Source organism: Hoplias malabaricus, chromosome Y (genome assembly GCF_029633855.1).
Source record: "Hoplias malabaricus isolate fHopMal1 chromosome Y, fHopMal1.hap1, whole genome shotgun sequence".
Taxonomy (NCBI): domain Eukaryota; kingdom Metazoa; phylum Chordata; class Actinopteri; order Characiformes; family Erythrinidae; genus Hoplias; species Hoplias malabaricus.
Genome location: NC_089820.1, coordinates 73,869,683 through 73,882,182, shown reverse-complemented (window position 1 = coordinate 73,882,182; position 12,500 = coordinate 73,869,683). Strand labels below are relative to the sequence as shown.

The window sequence follows — 12,500 nt, the reverse complement described above, 5'->3', positions numbered from 1 at the left end:
AAGTCTGGTGTTAGGAGTTAGAACGCAATTCTATAGGTTCAGTGTTTTCACGATGCTTTGAAATAACACTAAAGGTACAGCAGTGGTGTTAAAGTCCAGTTCTGTTCTGTAAAGGTCCATTACATTCTCTTCTCCAGAAGGAGAGGGGGATATCTGTAATCTGTCATTATAGAACTGTCTAAAATAAAATAACATAAGTCTAGGAGAGGAAATGGAGTGTATGAAATCAACATGACTTTAAAATCTAAAATTACCACCACAGTAACCATTTTTCTGAGAAGGCCGGACTGTTTGTAGCAGGAACATTGATTGGCTTGACTGAGTGAAAGGGGAATGGACCAGTGTGTCTGATGACAGGGAATAGCAGTGTACAGTGTACTGAGAGAGATTTAATCACACCAGAGTAGCTCGCTAAGCTGGCCGAGTGAGGTTTATCAGCCCGACTGCAGCTTCACACCTCCACACCATTCTCACTTTACAAGCCTCTGTTCCCTTGGTTTGTCCACAGGATGTTACCCATGAGTCTAAGGACAATAAGGGCAGATACATTTGATCCACATGAACGTCTGCCTTCTCTTACTAAAATATCAGTGACACTTATGTGGCTGATTCAGTTGGTGGTGGTCCGGCAAAAACTAGGGCTGCCTGATCTCATATATTAAACGTTCTCTTGCACAAGGTCTTCATCCTGAGGCACCAAGGTCCATCCAGCTTTACAAGGCACTCCAGCTATTGACACTGAAGTCTCTCCCAACCTCAGCAAAGCAAGGACAAACAAACAGCCAGCACAGTGTGACTGATATGAAGCCGCACTCTCCCACAGCTCTCCTGCTGCTTGTTTATTGCCTGTGGTCATCTCCACAGCCTCACCGAAGTAATCGAGAGACTGTTTCCCATATCTCTGAACAGGTGTTTTACTGCAACAGCAGCAGCAGCAGTGAACTCAGCTCACAGTCTTACACTGTGTCCCAAAAATTGTAGATACTCTGTATAATAAGTGAATTCAGCTTCTTTAAGATGGACACATGGCTGGTATGAATGAAAAAGCATGAAACGAAGGACTCTGGAGCAGCTGGTGAGTCCAAAGTCATGCTCAATGCCAATTGTGGGCTACAGGGAGATAAAGCCAGCAGCACTGCAGAGTGAGCAGTGAAGGAACATCAGGACCTGACCTTACTGATACTCATGTGGCCATCAAATCCTCACAGAAACGTTCCAACATGTTATAAAGCCTTCTCAGAGAAGCTGAAGCTGCAGGAAATGGGAACCAATTAGTCCTGATTAATACCCTGCAATCATACGTGCGTTTGAGATCCTGCTGGTGTGGATTCGTATCAGGTTTGTCTTATATAATTATTCACATAATAGCCTCCTGTCGCATGGAAATATAAAAGCAGTAGGCGGTTATTTCATTTTATACGTAGTTTTATACGTCTCTGACTAATGCCAGTGAGCTGTTCAGGATTCGTGTTGTGCGACCTCTGATGGCTAGATAGGAGAACAGCAATAACACACAGGCACTGGGAAAAATGCAGTACTGCACCTTTAAGTCATATACGAAAGTGTGCCTCAAGGTTAAACACTGTGTAAGGGCTTCAGGTTTGAATGTTGAAAATGATGACATTACCTGTATCCGTCAATGAAGCTGGCGTTGATGTAGTCAGACCCCTCCACTCCTCGGATGGGCTGCAGACACACGCGGGACGACTCGAAAGGCATGATGTTCACCAGGCGGTTCTTAAACTTGTTGCAGGGAAGATTAGCGCTGATGAAGCGCGAGGTGTGGGCTTTGGAGTTCGCCAGTCTCTGCAGGAACAGGGGAAACTATTAGAGCTGAGGGATACTGATCATATATTAATAAAGTTAAGGAGCCCAGGCCTTCAGAGTGATAATATTTAAAATTACAATAAAAATACCAGCATGATCGTGCTCATTTTGATTGTACTTCTGTGTTTTTTGATGCTTCATTTAAAATTTAGCCACTATTTAATTTTATCTACAAACCTCAGGTCCAGAAAAGTTGGGACACTGTGTAGAAAGTAAATAGAAACAGAAAGCAACGTGTGCATTAAAAGCAAATCATTCAAAGCCTGTATTTAATTGAAAATAGTATAAAGTCAACATATCACATGTTGAAACTGAAAAATATTTGTCCATTTGTGTTTGATGTTAGCAACATAGTTCAAAATACTGAGACTGGGACATGTTTACCTATGTGCAGCATCACTTCTACTTTAACAATGCTCTGTAACTGTTTGGGAACTGAGGAGACCATCTGCTATAGGTTTCAAAGTGAAATGTTTTCCCATTCTTGCTTATAACAGGATATCAGGCTTATTTGTTTTTATACATTTTGCACTGTTCCACGCTTTCTGGAAATAAGGTTTGTGTTCACTTCCTCGTTTCTTCTGAACTGAAGGGCTCTAATGTTCTGGGAAGGCTTTACACTAGATATTTGAACATTGCTGGGAGAATGTGACCGCACTCAGCCACAATAGCATTACTGAGGTCACACAAGGTGTTTGATTTCCAGTTTGTTGTCTGGAGTGATGGAGCTCCGCCCAGAGCCTTAGAGACCAGTTAGAGTCCTCCAACACCAGCAACACCTGACCTCGCTAATGTTTACATGGCTGAATGCCATCAGATCACTGCAATGTTTCAGTCTGTGGAGTAGAGTCGGTCAGTTCAGCGCGGGGGGGAACAAGCTCTCGATGAATACACTTCATTTTAGAAGAAATCCATGAAGTACAGGAGTCTACAAACTTCTGTCTGTGTAGCTGTGCTTCAGGAGGCGGTGTGAATGAGAGCTAAAGTGGACGAGTGTTGTAGTAGCGTGTGGGCTGCTGGCCGAGCGAGAGCAGGCGTGACTGGCAGTGAGAGAGCACAGATGGACAGGAGGAGAGAAAGGAGTGGAAACCACTACACACACACACACACACACACACACACACACACACACACACACACACACACACACACACACACACACACACCAAATGCTATTATAGCGCAGCCACAGACAATCTTCCAATACAAATCATCTCCAGGCCATTACAATACTCTCACTATTCTGTTGCTGTTGTTGTTGCCAAGTATTTCAAAACAACTCCACATGATTAAATAATTTCAGAGGAAATGAGCATTATATGATTGAATTTGAAGTTTTAACCAGAGGTCTGAACACTCAAAAAATCCAATTTAAACTACAACATTAGACTATTAGATTGATTTGAGTGTGTGGACATTTTTCTAAATATAGTGATGATACAGGATTTCCATTAAACTGAACAATTCTGAGACTGTTTTAAAAGAAAATCTAAATTAAAAATGAGCAATAAACATATAAAAAATTGGATGTAAGAAGTGATTTACTGCATCTCTAAAATCACTATGAAACAGGAATTCCTAAGCATTACACTTTAACTTTATACATTCCCAAGTGAAACAGGCCTTAGAGGGGGAAGACTCATGAGCGGAACGTGGGAAGTGATACAGGGAAAAGCTGTCTTTTCAACATAGTGATATTATTTATTAGTACAATTTGTCCACGCTTCTAGGCTCTCGGTGAGGTCTTTGTGTTTCCTAAAGCATTTCACAGGACAAAAAAAAAGTTAAATGTTTAAAGACGTACAGCGTGAAAAGAAATGGAAGAAAGTGCGAAGCGAGTCGAGAGAGCGAGAGGTCTGCGAAACAACATCAAAGTCTGTTTGATGTACTGTATATTTGTTATTAAAACTTATTTCTTAAACACTTCTTTGTGAAGACTGATGTAAATGTGTGGACACACCTGATTAAATTATATGAAATATTGATGTTCTAATATTAAATAAGTAAAAACATCATCAAAAAGGAATCAACCTCAGCAGGTTTTAATGCACAGTTACTGCGTATTTACTGTCTTTTCATTTGTGGGCAACAAAACGAGAAATGAGGCCTGATTCTAAGTCATGGATCTTATAATTTCAAATGATGGAAAGTGCACTAAAGCATGACATTTGTTGAGGGGTGTTGCATTAGACACAATACTGGTCCTGATTCTAATTAAACTGAGCGAATGCGTCTGTAACTGACCTTGAACTCCAGCTCCATGGCGCTGACGGTGTCTCCGGGCGGGGGATGGCTGAGTTTCTGGATGTGAGCGTACAGGTTTCGTGCCGGAACCTCTGTGTTTCCGCAGGTGGCCGCCTCCAGCAGAGCCTCGTGGATGAAGACGTACTGATCCTCCGTCTGGACCATGTAGTTCCTCTGAGAGCGCATACACGTCACATGGCCGTAGATGTCCACAGACTTCTCGTGCTTCATGCGCTCCAGCATGGCGTCGATCACGATCAGACAGCCGGTCCGACCCACGCCGGCACTGAGGGGCACAGGCTTAGGTTATTATTAGTGTCAGATGATTTAGACCCTGTCAGTTCCACCAGGTAACCAGTGTGTGTGTGTGTGTGTGTGTGTGTGTGTGTGAGTGAGTGTGTGTGTGTGAGAGTGTGTGTGTGTGTGTGTGTGTGTGTGAGAGTGAGAGTGTGTGTGTGTGAGTGAGAGTGTGTGTGTGTGTGTGTGTGTGTGTGTGAAAGAGAGTGTGTGTGCGTGTGCGTGTGCGAGAGTGTGTGTGTGTGTGTGTGAGACAGTGTGTGTGTGTGTGTGAGAGTGAGAATGTGTGTGTGAGAGTGAGAGTGTGTGAGTGTGTGTGTGTGTGTGTGTGTGTGTGTGTGCGTGTCACCTGCAGTGCACCACCATAGGCCCAGCATCTGGAGGATTACAGGCTTTAACCCTTCGCAGGAAGGACAGGATCGGAGTGGGATACTCTGGAACGCCGTGGTCCGGCCACGCCATGAACTGGAACTGACGGACCTCTCGCTTCTCACTGGAACCGTTCTGCTCAAACACCATCACAACAAATCAAGCCTTTTAGGAAGTTTTCAAGGACAAGCACAGTTCAGTTGTTCACTTAAAAAAAAAAAGACAAATAAAAAAATTCAAAAATCATACAAAATTTGACATTAAATTAAATTAAAGTAAATTATTAAAGCTGGCACCAAAAATGTAAAAATTAAATACAGATTAACAGGAATAAAATCAGACCACGGTGTACATTTTATAAAGATATGTTTATATATATTTTACACATACCTGTTTTATTTATGACATTTATTTATCATTTTGACACAATTTTAAAGAATCTGAAAAACCCCAGCTTTTTTAAAATTAAATTATTCATGACACATAATAGAGAGGCGAGTGTTTTTTTTTTACCTTATAAAGTGCAAAAGTGCGCACGCAGTATGTGGCCAGCTCCACTGTGTCCAGCAACGTCACCTGAATCATCCCATACGTCTCTGTCCCTCGAACCGGCCAATACTGATCACATTTCACCTGTTTACAGAGAGGAAAGGGTTAAAAACGATCACAAAGCTCAAGAGATAAAGGAGTGATCAGTCACTTTCTCCACGTCATGAAACAGCTGTTATACCGACACCTAGTGGACTGGATGTGACAGAGATCCTGTAATACATTTTAAACATGAATGCCCCCATGTGGGGGACCCTCTCTATGGAGCATGGAAGATGTTAAAATATAAAAAAGAGGTAAAAATTATAACTAATCACTGTCATAAACACTGCCTCTGGGTTAAAAACAAGGCTGCTCCTTTAAATAAATGCCCATATGGTCAGCCACTTAAACAGAAACTGTATTTAAATCTATTTAAAGCACTCCACCTGTTCATAAAGTTTCAAAAACTTTATGGAATATTCTACATTTAAATAAACGTCCGTATGATTGTCCACTTCAAGCGGAGACTTTCACGATTTAAATCTGTTGTTTAAAATCCATCCTATTCCTGTGTTGTTGAAAGCCCTGGGTGTGTTATCCAGGACATCTCCGTCCAAACAGAAGGGAGAGCCACCTGGCCTCATAACTCACAAGGACACAAACTTCTGAATCCAGGGCAGAGCTCAAAAAGGCCGGCTTTAAACGCTGCCGCTTAAAACGCTTCAGCATAAAACACGTCTTCACATTAGAATTTCAAATAGCGAACGTCTCTCACAGAAATGGAGAGGAAAGGACGAACAGTCTACGGCCAACTGAGGTCCTCTTGAAACCAAATCTATTCATCTTCTGTCAGCATTGAAAATGTTTAAGAGAACTTCAGCACTCCGTATACAGAAACAAACCTGGTTTCAGTTCATCATGGTTGTGATGTCAAAGCCATGACCACATTTATATATGCACCTATTCACAGACGAGGCTAGAAAGGGATTTTCAACTTCTCTATTCTTAGTAGGTATTTCTATTTTACTTCTGACGTCAAGTGCAGAGATTTTAGAATAGCCCCGCCCCCTCGTCTGAGTCTGTCCAATCACAGCGCTGGACCCGCGTTTATGTGAGAGCGCAAAGAAGAGCTTAAATGCAGCAAAACAGACACAACGAGCGTGGAGAAATAAATAAAACTGAGTGAAAACTGAGAAAACGAGAACTGAGCGAAAACATCAAAACAAGAGATTCTGCTCCTCGCTCTTCACTGCTGTGTGCTCAGGGGTGGGGTGAACAGTGAGGAACACATGCTGAAAGTGAGCGTTCTGAACAAGGACGTTTCCTTAAGATAAGGCTCTGGGCTCTTTAACAGAATGGACAGTGGATGGAGGGAGAGCTGTAAATATTCATGGCTGTCTGCGTCATGTTTAACCACAGAAGAGGTCAAAGACTTAACACAAAGAGTTCAATCTGCTGCTGAGTCACACACCACCGTCCACTCCTCTGTGTTTTTTTATCTACTCGCTGTCAATCATCTCCATCCGAGCGCTCTCCTCGGCTCTGGTTGGCGTGACATTTCAGAGCAAACAACTCCAGACCACTTTCTGACATTTCTCCAGCAGCTTTCTGCTGTTTTTTCATTCAGGTATTGATGCATTTATAGTTGAAAAACATTTTAAATGGATGACTTCTCCTTTCAGGGCTGCTTCCTACCAGAACTACACCAATAACCTTATTCTAATTAGTGATGCTACTTATCCCGTTATGACTGAACCTGCTCACCCGTGACTTCTCCTCTAGTCTGGTCATCATGATGATGGTGCTGGTCCTCTGCTCCCACACCATCCTCCAGAAGTCGCTCAGGGTCTCGGGCAGTGGTCCCTGCGTGGCAATGTAAGCGTTCTGCTTGCGATATCCATCAATGTAGTTACCGTTGATGTAGTCGCTGCCGGGAACAGCTGCAGGGATTTAGAAAAAAACATTGTGGCTTAGGATGTAGTATCATAAAGTGCCTATTTCTAGTGTCATACGTTTCCAAGACTGTAGGTACCAAGGATCCTATGTTCTCTGTGTTCTGTCTTCCCTTGGCCCTATAGTCCCCTATTTTGAAGGACCCTATATTTCCAGTGCCCTTTATACCCAGAATACTGTTTTCAAGACCCTGCATCCCCAGGGCCCTATCTTTCCATGGCTGTAGTTACCCAGAATCCCGTGCTCCCAAGGCCCTATATTCTCAATGCCTTACAGGCCCATGTCTTATATTTAAAGTACCCTATATTAACAGTATCCTATACTCCAATGGCTTTATTTATTTAGGATCCCATGCTCCAAAAGCTCTGTGGTCTCAGTGGCCAAGGATCATATGTATACAGAGCTCAAGCTTCTCACTGTTCTAGGTTTTTAGGACCATACGTTTCCATTGTCCTATATTTCAAAGACTGCAGGTACCCGGAATACAGTGCTATCAAGGCTTGATGTCCTCAGTGTTCTATGTTCAAAATGCCCCATGTCCCCATTTCCTATATTTTAAGGGGTCGACATTACCAGTTCCCTATGTTCCTGGTGCTTAATATTCCCAGGTCCCTCCATTCCAAGTACCCTATTCTCCCAGTGCCCTACATTGCTATGTAGTCGATGTACTCGTGCTTTATGTTCTTAGAGCACTACGTCCTACATTACCAAGTTACAGTTCCCAAAGTCCTACATTCCCAGGTATCAACATTCCTGGTACCCTATTTTCTCAAGGCTTAGGCTTTATGTTCTCCTGCTGCTATGTACTGAGTGTTTTATTGGTACCAGGCCTTAAGCCACGACACACCAAAGAAGAGCATGTCTTAGCTGATTACATTCAGTTTAAGGTGTTTTGTTAAGAGCTAAACGCTCATTAAAGACTCATTGGCCCCTCACCGTCTACAGAGGTCAAGACGACTCTGGAGTGGTCGTAGGCGATGACGTTAGCGTAGCGGTTTTTGGGCTTGTTGACCTCCATGTTGGAGTTCTCCCAGGTGAACTGCTGCCCAGGATCAATGGACTACAGTCAGGGGGGAGAGAGAGAGAGAGAGAGAGAGAGAGAGAGAGAGAGAGAGAGAGAGAGAGAGAGAGAGAGAGAGAGAGAGACATAAATGAACACAGCTCACAATGCATTCAGGAACAAGGTTTTTGTTTTTTTCTCTGTACTGGATCTGTCCCCTCGAACCCGAATCTACCTTCAGGAGAGGCTTTGTTTCTATAGCAACCCGACATGTTAAAGAGCGACCCAGAAGGAGTGGTGATGGAGCTGTGCGAGGATTTCCAGACTCCCACAGAGCATGTTAAAAGCAGTGGGCAAGCAGCAGCCTCACAATTAAAACACTAGCAACAGCAAGACCTTCAAAAACCTGTCATTTCCTTTACACACGGAGCAAGCCATGACATAACCCCCTGAAACATTTCCGAATTTGGCTCATAAGTCTCTGAGACAGAGTGAGAGAGAGAGAGAGGGAGAGGGGCTGGCTGGGGAATATATTTCAGTGTTTGACCCCCTGATGTTTCAGCGGCACCCGTCATTTTCTCCCTGGCACCTCTCTTCTGCTCCTCCTCTTTTTAAAACTCAACCGAATGCTCTGACATTTCCTCTCGTCACGTTTGGATCACTCCGGCTCGTGCAGCCTCATTATAAATGAGCTGATATATAGAAAGAGCAAGAGGAAAGAAAGAAGAGAGATGGGGGGGGGGGGGGGGGGGCAAAGGGGAGAAAGACAAGAAAGAGAGGGAAGGAAAGGGGGAGAAAAGACAGCCAAGAAGTGAAGGAAAAAAGAGAAAAAATAAAGAAGGAGTAAAGAAAGAGAGAGATATAAAACTGACCTAAAACTACAGAGTACACACTTTATTCCAGGCAAAACAACATGAGCGCCACCTTTATTAAATATTACTGTAAATGGCTGAAATCCTTATTTTCTGAAACAGATCAGACTCCAGCGTTCCCCTGTTCCGGTGCACGTGTTCCCGAAGGATGTGGGAGGTGTTACTCTTTGGCGGGAGGAAGAGTGTGAAGCAGTGGGAGAGAACTGGGACGGAGAAACAGACTCAGCGAGCAAACGGGCACGAGGGAGAATGAGCTGCCGACCCACAGACTGCCCCCTGCTGGACAAACCCTCAGCCATCTGTCCCCCAGAGGAGGGGGTCTTCCTCTACTTCACGTCCTGCCAGCACAACGCCGGCGACGCCCCAAAGGCACAGGGTTTAAATCGGGAGAAAATAAAACCCTTATTTATTTACAGCACCGTGTTGAATTTTCAGACCTTAACCTGGTACAACAGATCAACACCAGAAGGTGGAGGATTTAAATCAGTCTCCAGACTCTTATTTTGCATGAGAGAACTTGTTTAAACAAAAAAAAACCCAACAAAAATGGTATGACAGGTGTTTTTGAAAAATGGCCAATAAGAACAAAGATGTGTTTCCAATAAAGTGGCCACTGAAAGGTGGTCCTGGATCTGTGCCCCACTTGGAAGGATGAAAAAACAATCCCTTGTTGAACTGGAGCTCTACTTCGCTCTTGCTTTTGTTAGTTTGCTGCTCATTGATTTATTTCTAGGTCTGCACCTGATGCTCATTGGTGATTAGTCGCAATGTATTTAACGGCCTCAGACCACTGCCTGCTCCACACTGGTTTTCAGAAACGCTTCTACACTTCGCCCTCTAGTGGAGGTACTGCTTAATGTCCATGCCAAAATTATGCCAACATTAAGGATGCAGGGAAGAGTGTGGGCTTCGTTTGATACAGGAGGTTCATTTTCATAGAGAGAGGGAGCAGAAATGAGCCGCTAATCTGAACCGAGAGGAAAATACGAAAAGACTGCTTCAAGAGCGATAATCTCCACTTTCATTTACAGCGGACACACTTTAATACAACACTAGATGTGTGGGTTCTGTCGCTCTGCTCTCAGGAGACAGCGAGCTCAGGGCAAAACCGTGTCTAAAACCATCCTTGTCTTTATTTAAATGACCAGGAGGAAATAAAAACATAAGCCCAGCGATAATGTGGACCTTGCAGGGAAACATCACTGAGAACGGAGCATCTGTTCAAGAGAAAAGCAGGCGAGAGAACTTCTGTCAAAACACTGAGACACTGGGAAACACGGCTCGCAGCTCAGAGGGCAAGGCTCATGAATAAACAACGGGTTTAAAACACGGGCAGAACACGACCAACACAAACAAACACACACTGATAGACAATGCAAAAGCCCACTGAATTATACACTACCCTCAAGTACACCTCAGATTCAGGCCTCTGAAGAACAATGAAGATAGGGTTTATTTTTTTAGGGAGTGGAAAACCAACCAGGGACCAGGGGCTAAAAAGAGAGTAGAGTCCAGTAGAGTAGGGACCATGCAGTGGAAAAGCACCACAACACCAGAGCGATGTCTAGTGCAGGGGACGCTAAGTAGTCATCAACTGAATGCTCTGAGAGGAGGATGAAGGATCTCTCTAGGATTAGTCAGCACCAGCCCATGAAGGGCTTTAAAGGTGAGGGGTGTTTTATAGCGGATTCGTGGTGCGTAAACACTTATCTCTGGCCTTACCTCGTACTCCTGAGAGAACTGGAGGCTGTCGTTGGCCTTGAGCCGCTCTATGTGGTCGGCCAGGTCACAGATGGAGATGGGGGGGTGCTCCCTCATTCCTGATGGAGGAGAAGAATACAGAGAGAGGAGAGAGCTCAGTTAAATGAAGGACAAGTTAGAGGAAGGGGATGGAAGTGGTTGATGAGCGGGGAGCTGCTGGAGAAGCTCATGGAGAGTGTCTGTGTGTGAGAAAGTGCGAGAGTGTGTGTGTGTATGTTCTGATGGAATGTGAAGGTAACTGCGGAAGAGAAAATAAGACAAAATAAAAGAATAAACAGTTTGGTGCCGTCATGCAGTGCACAGGGCAGATGTGAGCGAAAAGCAGTGGACAGCGGGCAGTGGACGTACACGGATATGTCCACACGTTAAAGCCAAGTCTCTCACGGCCTCAAAATAATAGCTTTAAAATAGCGAAATATAAATATCATACAAATAAATATTAAAATACTCCTTTCACCAGTCAGGTCGTGTTTGGTGTCTCAAAGCCAATACAGCACAGCTACGTAAGCGTATATGCTAATTAGCAGAGGAGAATGCCACTAATATTATAAAAATCCACACACAGTGATGCAGAGTGAGGTTTGGTTTGGTGTGAAGTGCTCTGTTCTAGAGAAAGTGGTGGTGAATGGAACTGGATGTCCACCTCTAAAAACTCCTCACTGAACGTTTTGGTCTAAATGTTGTGTTAGGGCAGAGAGAAAACATTGTACACAGAATGTCCTTAATTTCCACCATAATACAACCCCAAACACCTCCAGGGGACAGTGTATTTGTGTGGTAGACATGGAGACGTCTGATTCCATTCACCCCCACTGTGTTGATGCCTTCTGTGTGAACTGATAGACAGCACTCTGTCATAAAGTGATAGAAACCCCTCAGTCAGGTCTAAGAAAGGTTATTTTTAAAAAAATACACAGTTTAGCATGATGCTAATCAGGGGAAATGAGCTTCTATTAGCCGTTAGCTGCATTAGCTATGTGACTCCATCTTAAAAATACGCCAAACAAACCTGGGCTGCCTGACGACGTCTGAGGTGGGAGGAAAACACGCAAAGCAAAACTTTAAACAGCTTTTCCACAACAGCTCACGCACGCTGCGTCTCTAAATGAAGCTCGCTCGAGTTGCTCAGACTCTTAAAACACTCCACTTCTGCTCTACATTCCTCGTCGGGTGGTTATTACATGATTTATGGCTAATCTACCAAAGCAAATTCCCTGTGCTGCTGAACTTGGCAGGGCCCTGCACTTAACCGGATTTGGGAGGACTCACAGTTTGAGTTCTAATTTTTCAAAGAAGTAGAAGAAGAAGAAGAAGATGATGTTGAAGAAATAGAAGAAAAAGATGAAAAAGAAGAACACGATGATGACGATGATAAAGAAATAGAAGGAAAAGTTGAAAAATAAAAAGAAACAATGAAAAAGAAGAAAAAACAAAGAATTATAAGATGAACAAGTAAAAAAGATAATAAATAAGGAAAGAAGGACAAAGAAATAACGACTCTTCTGGGAAGGCACATTAGACTAGGTGTTGGAACACTGCTGTGAGGATTTGATTGCACTGGAGTGTTAGTGAGGTCAGGGTCTGGATCAGAAACACCGCTCCAACTCATCCCTGAGGTACTGGATGGAGCTCCATCACTCCACACT

At 43.6% G+C, this 12,500-nt stretch overlaps 1 protein-coding gene across 5 annotated transcripts in view; it reads right to left on the bottom strand.

Annotated features, from left to right (window-relative positions):
* Positions 1-12,500, bottom strand: part of LOC136678357 (receptor-type tyrosine-protein phosphatase F) — a 187,723-nt gene that overhangs the window by 7,918 nt on the left and 167,305 nt on the right. For all 5 annotated transcript variants that reach the window (XM_066656393.1, XM_066656390.1, XM_066656391.1 and 2 more), the window contains 7 exons: positions 10,816-10,913; positions 8,158-8,281; positions 7,033-7,208; positions 5,251-5,370; positions 4,718-4,872; positions 4,072-4,357; positions 1,628-1,806 (listed from right to left, as the gene is read on the bottom strand). In XM_066656393.1, the coding sequence (XP_066512490.1) occupies positions 1,628-1,806; positions 4,072-4,357; positions 4,718-4,872; positions 5,251-5,370; positions 7,033-7,208; positions 8,158-8,281; positions 10,816-10,913 (1,138 nt within the window). The remainder of the gene's footprint in view (positions 1-1,627; positions 1,807-4,071; positions 4,358-4,717; positions 4,873-5,250; positions 5,371-7,032; positions 7,209-8,157; positions 8,282-10,815; positions 10,914-12,500) is intronic.